Source organism: Protopterus annectens, chromosome 2.part1, assembly GCF_019279795.1.
Source record: "Protopterus annectens isolate FY-2018-M chromosome 2.part1, PAN1.0, whole genome shotgun sequence".
NCBI lineage: Eukaryota > Metazoa > Chordata > Ceratodontiformes > Protopteridae > Protopterus > Protopterus annectens.
The window spans coordinates 1,696,110,835-1,696,126,952 of record NC_056729.1 but is presented as its reverse complement, the minus strand read 5'-3'; the positions used below and the strand labels follow the sequence as shown (position 1 = coordinate 1,696,126,952).

At 40.2% G+C, this 16,118-nt stretch overlaps 1 protein-coding gene across 7 annotated transcripts in view; it reads right to left on the bottom strand.

The window, feature by feature from the left end:
• NMNAT1 (nicotinamide nucleotide adenylyltransferase 1) overlaps positions 1–16,118 on the bottom strand; it is an 842,176-nt gene that overhangs the window by 94,782 nt on the left and 731,276 nt on the right. For all 7 annotated transcript variants that reach the window (XM_044063136.1, XM_044063132.1, XM_044063139.1 and 4 more), the window contains one exon: positions 3,188–3,297. In XM_044063136.1, coding sequence (XP_043919071.1) covers positions 3,188–3,297 — 110 coding nt within the window. The remainder of the gene's footprint in view (positions 1–3,187; positions 3,298–16,118) is intronic.

The window sequence follows — 16,118 nt, the reverse complement described above, 5'->3', positions numbered from 1 at the left end:
AAATTTTAAAATTAAAATTTGTTTTTATATATATATATATATATATATATATATATATATATATATATATATATATATATCTCCATACACACACATGGGTTCACTTCTAACTCTCGAAAGCTCAAAATCCCAAATCTCAAAATAATGAACTCAAAATCTCGAAAGCTGAAAATACTGAAAGCTCATAATACTGAATCTCATAATATCAAAAAACATACAGGACACCAACACTTACTATATTGCAGCAGAAATACATACAGAAACATATTACTCTTCTACAACTATAAGCAGGGGGGCAAGCCCACACCCCCTGCTACTTAAATATATTAACTCCGAGATGGCACTTCACAGAAGAAAATGGCAAACATTGTTACATGCTTCATGACTGCCTGTTGTAACCTTAGTCATGTTCCCTTTTAATGTACTACACTACAACATAACTCATGTTAGTGTAGTGAAGTGCGATCACGGGGTTGATATATTTAAGTAGCAGGGGGTGTGGGGGGCAGGGGGGCTTGCCCCCCTGCTTATAGTTGCAGTAGACTAATATGGTTTGTCTTTTCTTTGTTTCTGTATGTATTTTTGCTGTAATATCGTAAGTGTTGGTGTCCTGTATGTTTTTCGATATTATGAGATTCAGTATTATGGGTTTTCAACATTATGAGCTTTCGAGATTTTGAGCTTTCAAGGTTTGGAAGTGAACCTATATATATATATATATATATATATATATATATATATATATATATATATATATAGAGGTCTACTTTAATATAATAGAAATGCCACTTATCTGAAAACGCCAAGATGAAAGCACCGAAAAAACACTTAAATGAACACTTGCATCACCAACAAAAAACTACAGGTAAGTAACAATTTGGCTGTGCCACAACAAAACATGAAAACTTAACCACATGAAACCCACTCATGCGGGGGCTTCACCCCTCCTGCACCCCCCACATCCTCCCTAACTAGATATAACAACTCCATGATCACACTACAGTGGGGAAAGGGGCAAAGTTCACCATGGTGGACAAGTGGCTACTTACCTGTAGTTTTTTGTCGGTGATGTAAGTGTTCGTTTAAGTGGATTTATGGTGATTTCATCTTGGCATTTTAAAAGTCAGGTAAGTGGCGTTTCAAGTAGACCCATATATACGCACACACATTCTGTTTATGTTGCTAGTAGAGACCCAAGAGGATAAGGTAAATCACTAACAGGATTAACAATTCCAGTTCTTTGAAAGGAGGCAAAAGAAAAGATAAGAAAATTAATAATTTTAGTGTTGATGTAAATCACCAAAACACACAACAATACTAAGAAATTTTATTTCGTTTCTGGAACACATGATCCCAGATTCAATAGTGATGGGGATTTTATAGCCATTCAGATTTTCTAAGTGTATGAAGCTCCTGTTTATTATCTGTTTACTTGACAGCTCTCCATGCTGGATTTATTTGAAGAAATAAATAGATGCAATAAATAAATAAAAACAGCTTTCAGCAGGTAATTTTACAAGACTGTCAGGAATGACTCCAATAACATGAGGAATCCTCTTCCTCAGAGACTTGGAGGAGTGAGAGACTTCATAGAAACCTGGCGTGATCTATAAGAGAAGTGTCATACTACGGTTCAAAAATCCTTCATCAGTGGCCAGTATCTAGTTTCTCTTCAGAAGGTCCCTAACATGATCGTCAAAGGCCTGCCCAAACGTCATGCCAGTAGAGTGATGCCAGGTTAGGAGACTTAAATATAGCATGCATGAAACATGGTCTAACCTCAATGGGACTGATACTCCAAGCTGATTCCCTAGAAGCATAAGTATATCACTGCAGTTACTCATTAGCAATAAAGCTATATATCAATATAAAATATACCCTTTTCAAACCAGACAGAAAATATATCTGTAGTTAGGGTATACTATGCATTATGTTACATTAGAAACATATTAACCTTAATACTATAATAAGCACAGTACACTTTTTCTTTATGCTTCAAAATGTTTCAATAAATGAACTACTCAACCCTTACAATCATTTTAAGCTCTTGAACAGTCCATATCTCTCTGTTTCCTCAACAGTCTACTTAATATGTGGAGTATTTAATGGGATTTATGGTGGACATATTTTCTTTCTGTGAGACAGACAACTTCATGAGCCATTCTCTACAATTCTTTACTGTTAAACTTTTCATGTTCTCTATTTTCTTGCAAAGGACTGCTTATGTCACTTCTCACAGTTCATCGTTCTGAAACGCTGACTAACATTTATCTTGCAGAAATGTCTGCAATTTCTTTTTTGTACAACCTACCATTTTCTCCCCAAAAGTGATGCAGACGAACTACATGAGGAAGACCATTAGTGGCATAGTCTTAACCTATGCAAACATCAGTTTTACGCTGAGGTGTACACAGTCAATATCAATAGAAAACCAACACGAGTCTGGCATAATCCTATATGAGGGAAACTTGTTCATAGGTAAATACTAAGCCAGCTGCCATTGTGGGCCATTTTAAGCCTAGCCAAGTTCCATTTCAAAGCTAATAATCAAACCCTGTACCTTCTGTCTGTGAGGTAAACACCTAAACCATTATGCCAACCCCAACTGAAAAAATGTCTGTATTACCATTTGTGTGTCAGTGAGTACAACTCTTATTTTTGTAATTCAAATTTCAGAAGAGGCTGGTGCTATAAACATCTAATTCAACACTTGATCCATGAGTCAATCATAACTATTACTGAAATAAAAGCTTGGTAAACAGGGCTTCACAATATTCAGTCTTTGAAATGAATATTGGGAGATGTCCATACAATGGTATCTGAAATACTCCTCCAGTGTCTCTTTCCCAATTCTATATTTTTGAAGATGTGAGTATTGTTAGGAAAGAAAGAAGAGAAAGGCATGGTAATGTCTTCATCACAGCACTCAGGCTAAGATCAAACAAGTCCCTTCTTAAAGCAGGACTTAATGTAAATGGTACAGCTAGGTCTGGAACTACTGCAGTAGGATATGTTCTACAAAGTATGCAGTATGAATACATAAAAGTGGGGTAAGCAGACTGCATCAAAGCCACTGAAATGGGGAGTAATAACATTGTAAAAAAGTTAAGTGAAATTACGGCTACACACTGTATTCTACAATGAGAGATATGAACAGATATAGCAGGTCGTAAATTCAAATTTGTACCTTTAGATTTTAGGTCTGATTTGTCGCTGGAAGAACAATCCTCATATTTCCTTTTCCTGCTTTTCTGGCTCTCAGTATTTTCAGAGGACAAAAGCTGTTGGTAGTGATGCCTATAACAAAAAGAGAGACAGAAACTCTTAGGAGGAACAGAAAAGGGCAATTGTTGTAAATCATTCTATTCAGTCTTCTTTTCAGTGCACACAAAAACAGCAGGATGTGAGAAACAAAACAGTAAATGCACTGTATGCACAAGGAAAATCATTTCCACTTATGTGGCACAGCATGAACCTCAACGTATGGAAGTTGATTGACTAAAGAAGTCCACAATGAAGTTTCCTTAATTCCAGTAAGAATATGTTTAAATATTAAAAAGAAGAAGGAGCCAGTTAACAACACTATTTGTGATGAATGTGTACTACGCATGCATGGTCCACAGTAACCCCCCCCCCCCGAAAAAAAAAACCGCAGCAAAAAAACTGCCACAGCTTACTGTATCCCTTACAGTTTCTTGTTGTACTGTATTTTCTCACAATCACTTAGACTGCTCTCCACCACACACACCAGGAACATCCTTTATTTGTATAAACATCACACTTGCTTTACCATAATTTCAAAATAATGGCCTGTTGCCTGCAATGTCCATTACCAGTGAACTTTATTTAGGTGTTTAGATTCATTCTTTTCTCTTCAAGTATCGCTACAATCTTAATTGCTCAGTCTATCTTGCATGCAATACTTTCTGTAAGAGTGCAAAGAAAAACAAAAATCACATTTTCCAACCTATTCAAACAGCTTCACTGTCTTCAGTACTTCTCATATCTGCTTTGGGTTACACTTCATTAAAGACATAGGACTCCCTCATTTGTGGCTCCACTTAGCACTGATATGGACAGTTAGTGGTGAACACCATCAGAAAAATAAATGTGCTACTAAAGACGGACTGCAATTCCTAACATAGCTCCATAATGTACACAATATCAGGTCTCCAACATGTGGCAAATTACAGTGTGATGAAAGGAGATACTGCCAGCACAGCTAGCTGGAATTCTGTAAATAATTATATGTCACTGGTGAATATCAAAATGATTTATACAAGATGCTTGTGTTACACATGTATTAGAACTGTATATCATGTGTATATCAAACTGCTTGTACAGACGTGTGTGTTAAAAATGTAATTGTAGAGTCCTGTGGTTGAAATGTAACCACCGAGTGCCCTTCTGGAACAGAACAGAAATGTGCATGCATTATTGTAACTGTTTAAATGTATACATTTTAACAGTGGAAACTAGAATATAGGAGGTTACCTTCAGTCCAACAAACTTTAGAAAAATAGCTGAAATTAAATTACTTTACAGGCTAGGTCATAAAAGTTGGTATCTTTCAGTTCTAAATACAGCAAGTGACAAAGTCTGTGCTAGGAAGCTTTCTCCATTGTCTTTGAGGTGAACTAATTGCTAGTCATGAAAGCATGAATGAATGCAATTGTTTTATGACTTCCAGCATCGGCCAAAATCTGAGCAAAGCCTTTGTCTACGTATTTTTACAGGTAGAAGCTAAATGCTACCAGCTGCCATCAATGGTTGTTTTGCCTGGGAACTAGGAGTCATATGACAAGAAGTGATGTCATTCTGAAAGCTAACCCAGCAGTAATATTTTAGATATTATTTTGAGAAGTCTCTTAGTGAGACAGGGCATTCTGCATTCTATCTTGGACCTGAAAATAACTAGAAGATCCATTCAACATATCTGCCTTACTCTAATGAAGGAAGTTGCTAGCGTATAGTAACTCTCCTGGATAAAGTCAGGAATATAGTGAAGCTTAACTTAGATATAGGAGCACAGGAAGTTACTAGGCTATTGGCCCTAAGGCCCTTACAAGCCTAGCCAAGAATTTAGCCCATGTTCCAACAAGTCAGCAACCTATACCACTGTCTAGCAGGGGCACAGGTGGAATCCCAGGGGTGTATTTTCTGTTCTCCATCCAGTTATCCAGATTGTGCTTAAAAAGGGTTAATGAGGTACTCTGCTTGACGTTCGGAGGGAGTTTAGTCCACAAAAGGGGGAGTCTCTGGGACACAAATTTGTCCAGCCAACAGGTCCTATTGATGTCACAGACTAGGTTGAGGTCGTGCATGAGGATTACTCAAGTGGCGCTTGACTTGCAGATATGCAGCAGTACCATCAAGGTGGGGTCTGACATTGTGCTTTGTATGCCAGACAGAGGTCACCTCTGAGGAATCTGTAGGAGACTCAGTAGAGTGACAGGGACTTTAGCCTATCTATGTAGAGTAGATGTTTGAGGCCCTGGATTCTCCTGGTGAGGAAATTCTGTGGTCTCTCCAGCTGCTGCATGTCCTTTGTGAGGTACATACTAAAAGGGGCACTGTACTCAATAATGGGTCTTATAAGGGAAGAATACAGAGATGTTATGACCACCTTGTCCCTGGATGAGATAACCCTTACTAATGAGGTGGACCATATAGAAAGCTTTCCATACAATGCAGGCAATATGGTGGTTAAAGGTCAGTTTGCTATCAACCTGGGTGCCCAAGTCCCTCATCACTGATTGTGTGCTTAGGACCTTATTATTAATGTGATCATTTGTGGGGACGTCACTCTCCCCAAAGGGGATGATGATGCATTTTTTGGCATTCAGTTTGAGGCCATGTTTCTGGCACCAGTCATTTTTAGGGCGAAACCCTCTTGGAGGATGTCCACATCACTAGGGGGGGAAAGATTATATCACCCCAGATGGGACTCAAACTCACAATCTCTGGCTTAGGAGGCCTGTGCCTTATCCATTAAGCCACCAGTGCTTAACATGATATTATTTTTCTTTATTTATTTGAGACTGTCCTTCAGTGTTGTTTTAAATATTTCCTGTAATTTTGAACTCTGATATCACTGTGAATATATACTTAGCATTGTCTTGTTCTTTTATTATTTATTATTAAATATATTTAAACCTTTTATTGTGGCTGATCTGTATAGAGATTTAAGTTTTGAGAGTACTTGCATAATTAATTGGTGACACTGTGTGGGCCACTCCTAACAGCCTTGCTCTTGGTCAAACTACCATTTGTATTAGTATTAACATTACACAGTAAGACTGGACACCCTTTGTTAAGGGCCTTAAGGTAGCTGGCAGAAGGGTTCTGGCAGCAGTGAAAACTACCTTACAGTATATAGTCTAGGCAAAAAGGGGCATAGCTAGTAAACCTGTGTCAGCCTTTCCCAGGTGTGTGTGTGTGTGTGTGTGTGTGTGTGTGTGTGTGTGTGTGTGTGTGTGTGTGTGTGTGTGTGTGTGTGCTACTTGGGCAGGGACACGAAGCACTGGTTCAACAGACAGAGAGTGTTGGAGTACTTGCCATGGAACCCTGGCTAAGGACTCAACTCTACAGCTGTGCCACTGGGGAGTCTTATTGAGGATCGGGAGAAAGGTTGAGGAATGAGCCCCGGACTGACTGTGGTCCCTGTGTGCTCTTAAAGGAAATTGCACTTGATGCAGAGAGCTGCATCTGGAAATACTATGTGTGCACTTGTCACCCTTTTAGTGAATGTCCCACCACTGTTGCCAGTGGTGAGGATTGAGGCTTCTTGATTACTGGCTGGCTGTGGTGGGATATCCAATATCACATCTTGTTGGTAGTGGTGGGATAGCCACATCACATCTGGTTGGCAGCGGAGAGATCACCACATCACATATTGGGAATCAGTGGTGTGGATATTGAACTCCTGTAGCCTGTAAATAGTAGTCACTAAAGAAGGTGCTTGTACTCTCAAGCAGCCACACAGTAGACATTCAGAGTTTCATATCACAATAGTTTTATTTATTTTTTGTTAGCTTAGTTAGTCAGGGAGAGCAGGCAAGGATGTCAGCAGAGGATTATGGCAAGCTGACAAGGAGCCAGTTGGCTGAGATGTGCCAAGCCAAAGGACAGGTGCATGCCAACCTGACTAAAGCGGGAATGATTGCAGCCTTAGTGACAGCTGCATCACAGATCAGCAACCAGGAAGACAGCCAGACTGTCATTGGGGATGTATAACTTTTAGAAAATAGTTTCACTTTGCCTCAGAGGACTTAAAAATCCATCTGGAGTTAAAGAGCCTTGAACTGGAGGCCAAACATTTGGACAAAGAATCAGTACAGAGATTGCAGCATTTAGAGGCTGAAGAAAATGAGAAACTGCAGAGTTTAGAGGCTGAAGAAAAGGTGAAACAGAAACAAATGGAAGTAGAATTAGCAGAGAGAGACTGACATCTGAAAGCTGAAGAAAATGAGAAGCATAGGCAACATGAAAAGGAAATGCTGACTCTTTGCCAGGGTCATGGAGGTAATGGGGAAGGGAGTAACCGAACCCCACAAGCAATAAAGGTCAGTAAATTTCTTCCACAATTTACAGAGTGTGATAATTTTCATAGTTTTATTCATATGTTTGAAAGGGTTTGTAAACAGTATAATGTTGACCAAGGGCTCTAGGTATGTTTCCTGACCCCCTTACTCCATGGTAAAGCTGTAACTGCTGTTTCTAAATTGTCTGATACTGATTGCTTAAATTATAATACAGTTACAAATTGTTTATTAGAGTGTTTTAAGTTAAAACCTGAAGCTTATAGAAAAAAGTTGAGCGTAGGTGCAAGGCAGATGAAAGTGTGTGTGAATGTATTGCTGAATTAAGCACTTTTTTTCATAGGTGAGTAAATGGGTGTTAGGTCACCACTTTTGAAGGGCTGGAAGACCTTTTGGTGAGGGAATAAGCCCTTAGTACTTTGCCTGAGTGCATGAGAATCTGGTTGGCAGATAGAGAATGTAACACCGCATATGAATTGGGGAAAAAGGTAGACACATCCCTAGCAAGCAGGGCATCACTGCAAAGGAAAGGGATATCCAGTGCTGCACATGGGTCTACGGGAACCCATGGTGGGCAGCCTAAATCACCCCAACAGAGTCCACCATTAACAGGGGAAGACACTAGTTCAGGTACACGGCCAGGATCAAGGGTTAAATGTTTTAAATGTAACCCAGTGGGTCATGTAGCATATAGATGTCCATGGAGGCAAGGTGGGGAACAAAAAGAAGGGGAGCCAGCAAGTGGGAATGACAGAATGTCAGTGTTAAGTTGTCTGCAGACAACAAGGGTACCAAACTACCACAACACGTTATATCTCATCTTAGTAGAGGGGAAACAGGCCACTGCTAAGAGACAGACAACCTCTTACCTAACCATTGTGAAGCCTGTAATGGTCAAAGAGGAGCACTACTTGCTTGGGATGTCTACTCAAGTCAGCGCTTTAGGAGGGACCTTGTCACTCGTCCCTCTATAGTACAGAAGACAAACAGGTGGGGTAGTTCATTTATATGCTTTGTTACATAGAAGCACATCAGATTGGATAGCAACATTACAAAATATAGAACTGATTAACAGACAGACAACACAGACATACATGCTTACATCACAACAGCTAACTACAAAATGGCAGTTAGGCTCACACGTGCTCAGTATTTATACACTTGTGCAAGCCACTAGAAAGCTTCTTAAAGCTGTACACACATATTGATCTACATCCTCCCTCTTAAATAGATTGCCCTCAATGAAATAACATGGGAATAAGACATGCAATAATATAGACATTGGAAACAAACACAATGTGCATGTCCAAGTTGCCATACATCTGTAATATGGTCTGGAAATGCAACTTGATCTAGTACTATAGTAGTCAAAAATGGGTTTAGCAAAAGGGACAGTCTTTGGTGAATAACTCGTATCAGGAACTTCGGGATTCATCTCGGGAACAGGGATATTTACTGCAACGTCCTCTGGAACTGGAACACTGGATAACTCACTCTGAGGTAAAGAGTCTTTCTCACAGGCTAGGTGTTGTGGTACAGGATCAGACACCGGCATCAAATGTTTTCAATTCTGCCTAAACTCTGCTCCTTGTGATTCCACAATGTACAGTTTTGGCTCTGGACAAATACTCTTCACAATTCCAATCCAATCATAACCTTTGCACATTTGCATTCTCACCATCTCTACTTCACATAATGGATTGAGCAGTTTGCTGGATTTGTTGTAGACTTCCGGGATAGGCATTTCTTTAACAGATGGGCTTTCACCGATCTGTTATTCTTAGCACTTGGAACCAATAACCTACTGCTGACTGGTAATGTGGTTCTGGTTTCTCTAGAAAGAAGTCTCTGGACAGGTAAACCAAGAAGTTTATTACCAGGAACATTTCTGAGATTCATGAGATTCAGGAAAACATCAGTATTGTCTCATTTTGACTTCTCAAAACTATTTTGCACTTTGAACTGCACATTCTACCAAACCATTTGAGTGTGGGTACTCAGGACTACTCACAACATAGACAAAGTCCCACTCTTCTGCAAATCCTTTGAATTACTGGCTAGTAAACTTTGTGCCACTGTCAGAAATAACTTTGTGCGGACTACCATGGACTGCAAAATGATGGTTCATCTTAGTAATGTCAGTACTAGATGCTAGGTTAGGAAGTAGGTCAATCTCGACCTAAATGGAATAAGAGAGTCCACTAACACCAAGTAATGTTGACCATTCCATTCGCAAATGTCAATGTCTACTGTCGACCAAGGTAGTTCAGAATCTGCTTTAGCTGAAGTGGTTCCTTCTGTTGATGTGGCTTTGTACTATTACATACAGAACAAGATGAAAGTACTCTATCTCAATATCTAGTGACATACAAGGCCAAAATACTAGTCCTCTCGCCCTCCTTTTGGTGGGATCGGTTCCTGGGTGGCCACGATGCAGGATAGTAATATACTCTTGTTGCAAAGACCTAGGAACAATGACTTTTGGACCTTTCATGACGATACCATTGTCAGACAAAATCTTGTAGTTCTTGAGGTAAACTAGATTGTTTTGACAGCCATCCTCGACTGATAAAGTTGTTGAGCTCCTGTAAAACAGGATTTGACACGGTGTGATTTCTAAGCTCATCAAGACGTGTGGAAGAAAATTTTCTCAATTCCATGACTTCAAAATTAAGACTCTCATTCTCATGCTGTTCAGTGGTATTTTTGGGCAATCTGGACAAAGTATCAGCAAGATAAAGAAGTTTGCCTTTCGTGTAGACAAGGTTGAAACTGTACTTCTGCAATCTCAACATCATGCATTGCAATCTAGCTGGAGCTGTATGCATAGCCTTTCTCAAAATAGTGACTAGAGGTTGGTGGTCTGTTTTGATCTGGATAGGTCTACTGTAAATATAATCATGGAACTTCGAATATGCAAACACAACTGCCAAACATTCTTTCTCTGTCTGAGCATACTGCATTCCAATTTGGGTTAGAGATCTAGACATATAGGCAACAGGCTGAACCTCTTTAAGAATGATGGCACCAAGACCAAATTTTGCAGCATCACAGAAGAGTGTAACTGGTTTGTGAACATCATAGTATCTGAGAGATGGTGGACTGGCAGTTATCTGTTTCAGGACATCAAATGCTCTCTGATGCTATTCTAACCATGACCAGGATACATCTTTATGTGTAAGCTCTCTAAGCGGTGCTGCTAGTTGGCTCAAGTCTGGAATGAACTTGCCTAGGTAGTTAACCACGCCAAGAAAATGTTGTAGGGCTTGAACATTGTCTGGAGCTGGTATCTCAAGAATAGCTGTTTGCTTGGAAGGGTCTGGTTGTAAGCCTAAACTGGTAAACAACTGACCAACATACGTGACTTCTTGTAACCTGAACTTGCATTTCTGAGGATTCAGCTTAAGATTCACTTGACGTGGTCTTTCCAGAACTTTATTGAGGTTTCTGTCAAGCTCAGATTCACCACTTACCTCCTACTAGAATAGCATCCACTATTACAGCACAGGGACACCCAGAAAATAATTTTCTCTACTGCGCGTTGGAAGACTTCACTGGCAGAATTTATCCCAAATGGCATTCTCAAAAAGCTGTACCTGCCAAAAGGAGTACGGAACGTAGTTAGCAATGAGGATTTCTTGTCAAGAAGAATTTGCCAAAATGAACTCTCTGCATCTAAAACAGAAAAAAACAGTGGCATTTGGCATCACAGCTGCAACCTTCTTTGACTGTACACATAGGAGGAGGAGGTCTTTTCAGTGTTTTGTTCAAATCTCGTGGATTAATACATATTCTGATATCATCTGAGCTTTTCTTATGAGCCACCACCATGGAGGATACCAATTCAGTAGGTTCTTCAACTGGGCAAATTACACCTTGTTGCACCATTTTATATAGCTCGCTTTTTACTCTGTTCTGCATAGCTACTGGAACTTTCCAAGCTAGCCTGACAACTGGGCTGACATACGGGGCTAACTTCATGCAGTACACAAGTGGACGCTTGCCTAGTTTGTCTTTGAAGAGATCAGCAGAAGCAGAAAAAACAGACTGGGTGAAATTAGAGCAGTGGTCTTTCAAACTAACATGATGGACTTTCTTACTAAATGAAAGCAATCCCATTTTCAAACTGTCTCTGAGCCCTAATAATGACTGTATGTGCCTTTTGACCACATAAAATAACAAGCCGTAGCTTCTCTCAGCAGAGTAACATGAAAACACTGAGCCTTCAGTCTGAATCTCTTTGCCGCCATAAACAACAAGCTTCGTACACTTTGCCAAATCAAGCTTCTCACCAGCACATACTCTAGGAAATGTTTCTGCTGACACAATATTGCACTTTGAACTCTATGGGTATTCCATTTATCCTAACAGTACAAAATGCTTCATTCTTTGCCCATAAATCAACTGCATTGACTGTTTCACTAAGCACAGACACGCCATCAACATAAAAAGTAAGGTCACGGCATTCTAATTGATTAACTTGTTTCTTTGAATGCTCCCCTTTTAATAAAAGAATGTGTGCCCTTTGAGTTACAAAACCTTTTAAAATGATTCCACTTATTACATTTGTGACATTATTTACCAAAAGCTAAATATTTTTCTCTTTTAGGCTCATGACTTCCTCCACAATTAAGACAGCTGGCTATAAAATTGGGTGGGGGCCCATTCTTTGAGTTTGCTGACTCACTCTTATGCATCACTGAGACTGTGCATGCTCTGGAATTTGCTAGAAAGCTACAGAGTTTCCCAGTGGGTGCTGCAGGCCTTATAGTTACTGCCATGTGCTTGGGCCTGTTTCTCTTAACCATGTGTTGCATACTATCAACATGGGCTTTAGAAGTCACTGGAAGCTTGCATCTCTCATTTGTAAGCAAATTTGTGTGCTTTTCTGTGAGCTCATATATCTGACAAATCTCAATGGCCTTATTCAAAGTTAAATCACTGTCAAAAAGCAAAATAATTCTCACAGCATCATCTTTAATACCACACACAAGTCTGCGTTTTATCAACTCATCCCTTAAATCACCAAATCTGCATGTTTTAGCTTTGTTTCTCAAGTCAGTTATATATGCTGCAAAGGTCTCATCAGGCTTTTGATCTTTTGTGTAAAATAAGTGCCCTTCCATTATAACATTTGTTTGGGGGTTACACATTTCTCTAAATTTACATTTCAAGCACTCAGAGTCTTCCCTTGACTCAGCTGGTACCACTATATGACAGTTTTCTCCCTCTCCTGAAAAGACAGCAGGTGGATACACAAATGAACGCTCCCTTTCTATGGCTTCTGAACCAGCTAAATTAAGCAGAATAAATGCCTTTGTACGGTAATCTTTATCAGAACATGCAGCCTATATGAAAATACTGTACTCTTGTTATTAGTAACAAATACAAGTGGACCTGGTTTTCAAAATTCTTCAACCATGCCAACAAATTATGCCAAACACAATGAAAAATATGGCCCTTTTAATTATAAGTACAAGCTGCTATATGTGCCTGTAATAACATTCTAATGCACAAGAAAGTCTTCATAATACTTACTGTTCTTTGTGAAATATGCACTGAAACGGCTGTATTTTCCTGAACTAACTGTACTGTTATACTTCACAAACATGCAAACACCTCATACACTTCAGACAACTTGAATAGCTTTGATTAATGCAAAAAAGTAGTGCTCAGCGAAAAAATGTGGCCGTTTCCCTTATTTTATTCATTTTATGAGATTTGAACTTTATTTCAAACATTTTCCATAGTTATTTAGAATATTTCTGTTAATATATCATAACATTGGATATTTCTGTTACTTAGAAATTCGTTTAGAGCATTCTAAATACCTCATTTCATACTTTGCGAATAAAAACAGCTCAAGTAAGTTTTGATACCTGAAGTTCTGACCTGTTTTGCGAGTTATACATGCAGTAGGGATGATTCACTCCTTTATATTCCTCCAATCTCAACTGAGTGCCTCTCGGTCTAGAAGATGAGGAATCTTGATTCCCTTCTGGCACCATGTCGCTCGTCCCTCTCTAGTATAGATGATGAACAGTTGGGGTAGTTCGTTTATATGCTTTATTACATAGAAGTACATCAGGATGGATAGCAACATTACAAAATATAAATGAACTGATTAACAGACAGACTACACAGACATACATGCTTACATCTCAACAGCCAACTACAAAATGGCAGTCAGGCTTTGCACGTGCTCAGTATTTATACACATGTGCAAGTCCCTAGAAAACATATTGATCTACAGACCCCATTCCAAATACCTTTGGCTAGGGTTCACCTCGACTGTGAGGGTGGAAAAGGAAGCAAGCAAGATTGAGGATATCCCTGAAGATGTTTTGATAGGGAATAATTCTGATAACGCAGTACCTTGTATGCATGCAGTTACATGCAGTCAGGTTTGGAGACAAGCATATGGGTCTGGTAGCCTGGGAGAACCCAGAAAGACTGAACACTTGAAGCCAGGACTAGTGAGGGGGTTACTTCAGGGAGGAAGCTTCCCTGTAGCAGTAAGACCGAAGATGAGACACAGCTGCTGGTGGGTACGGATGTTCCCTTGGACAGAGTGACTGCAAGGGCAGAGGCGAGTAGTAGTACCCAGGCTGACAGTGAAGAACTGCTGTCAGAGGATACAAGACTTCCTGTGGAAGTGGAGCTGGGAAGGGTTACAAAGAAAGAGCTGAGAAAGGCTCAGGTCAGAGACCCTACATTACAAGGCTTGAGGGCGGTAGCCAAGCAAATGGGGAATCTGTATACTGGGATGAAGGATTACTGTACAGAGAGTGAACCCCTGAGGGAGGGCTAGAGGGTGAGATAATACAGCAGTTGGTAGTGCCCAAAGCCTACCATCTGCCACTTCTAGTCATAGCTCATGACATTCCCTTTGCAGGTCATATGGGCATAAAGCGTACCAAGAGCTGTATTATGCAGAACATTTATTGGCCTGGGATTCCAGGGATGTAACAGGGTACTGCAGGATGTGTCAGCAGTGGCAAAAAGTAGGCAAGGCAAGAAACAAGGTCAAAGCTCCTTTGATGCCTCTGCCTGTGACTGAGGAGCTGTTTCAGAGGGTATCTCTGGATATTGTGGGGCCTCTAAGTACCCCAGGTTGCACAGGGAAGTAGTATATCCTAGTGGTAGTAGATTATGCTACTAAATACCCTGAAGCGGTGGCCCTGTCCTCCATTGAGGCAGAAAAGGTGGCAAATGCTTTTTTAGAGATTGTCAGCAGGGTAGGATCTCTAAAAGAAATACTAACAGAGGTGCCAATTTCACGTCAGACCTGTTGGCTTGTCTGAAGGAGCACTGTGGGCTAAGCAGCTAAAGACCACCTCCTACCACCCCCAGACTAAAGGTCTTGTGGACAGGTTAAACTCAACACTAAAGACCATGCTATGGGCATTTGCAGACCAGTTCAAGAGGGACTGGGACAAATATTTGCCCCATCTGTTTGCTTACTGAGAGGTGCTCCTGGAATCCACAGGTTTTTCACCATGAGTTGCTGTATGGGCATAGGGTGAGGGTACCTCTAGATCTGAGATAAGTGGGAGGTTGAGTGTGAATCCCACAAGGAGTTTGTTGTGGCACATGTCCTAAACCTCAGGACAAGGCTCAGGGAACTCATGAGCTTGGCCCAGGAGACCCTAGCAAAAGCTCAACAGCAGAAAAAGGTCTGGTATGACAGGAATGTTCGAGCCTGAGAGCATGCTGTGGGACAGCAGGTTATGGTTCTCATTCCTGTCAGACACAACAAGTTGCAGGCAGCTTAGGAGGGACCCTTCAAAGTGGTACGGAAGGTCAGTGATGTTAACTACATCATAGTACTGCTAGGCAGGGCACAAACTGTACCATGTTAACATGATGAAACCTTATCATGATACGGAAGCCCTGGTGCTAAGTATTTACAGTAGAATGCAAGAGGAGTCTAAGGGGGATCTATGGCTACAGGGAGCCAGCCAGCGAACTCCCAAGATACTAAGGTGGAGCCTAGGGTTGCAGGCATATGTTATGACAGTGCAGCAACACAGTGGGGTTAGCAATGCCAATGCAGATGGGCTCTAAAGACAGGGAATGGAGTAAGGTATTCCCAGACAGGGTCATCCCTCTCAAGCAAAGTTTCTCAAGGATCACTTGATAAACTAGCTTGAGTCTTTGAAGGGGGGAACAAGTGTGACAAAAGGAGATACCACCAGCACAGTTAGCTGGAATATTGTAAATTATATGTCATTGGTGAATATCGAAATGATTTATACAAGATGCTTGTTACAAATGTATTAGAATTGTATGTCATGTGTATATCAAACTGCTAGTACAGACGTGTGTGTTGAAAAGGTATTTGCAGAGTACTGTATCTGAAATGTAACCACACTGGAAGAGAACAGAAATATACATGCACTACTGTAACTGTTTAAATGTATATATTTTAACAGTAAAACTGGAATATAAGAGGTTAACCTCAGTCAAGCAAACTTTAGAAAAATTCCTGAAATTAAATTACTTTATAGGCTAGGCCATAAAAGATGGTATGTTACAGTTCTTAGTGCAGCAACAGACAAAGTCTCTGCTAGGAAG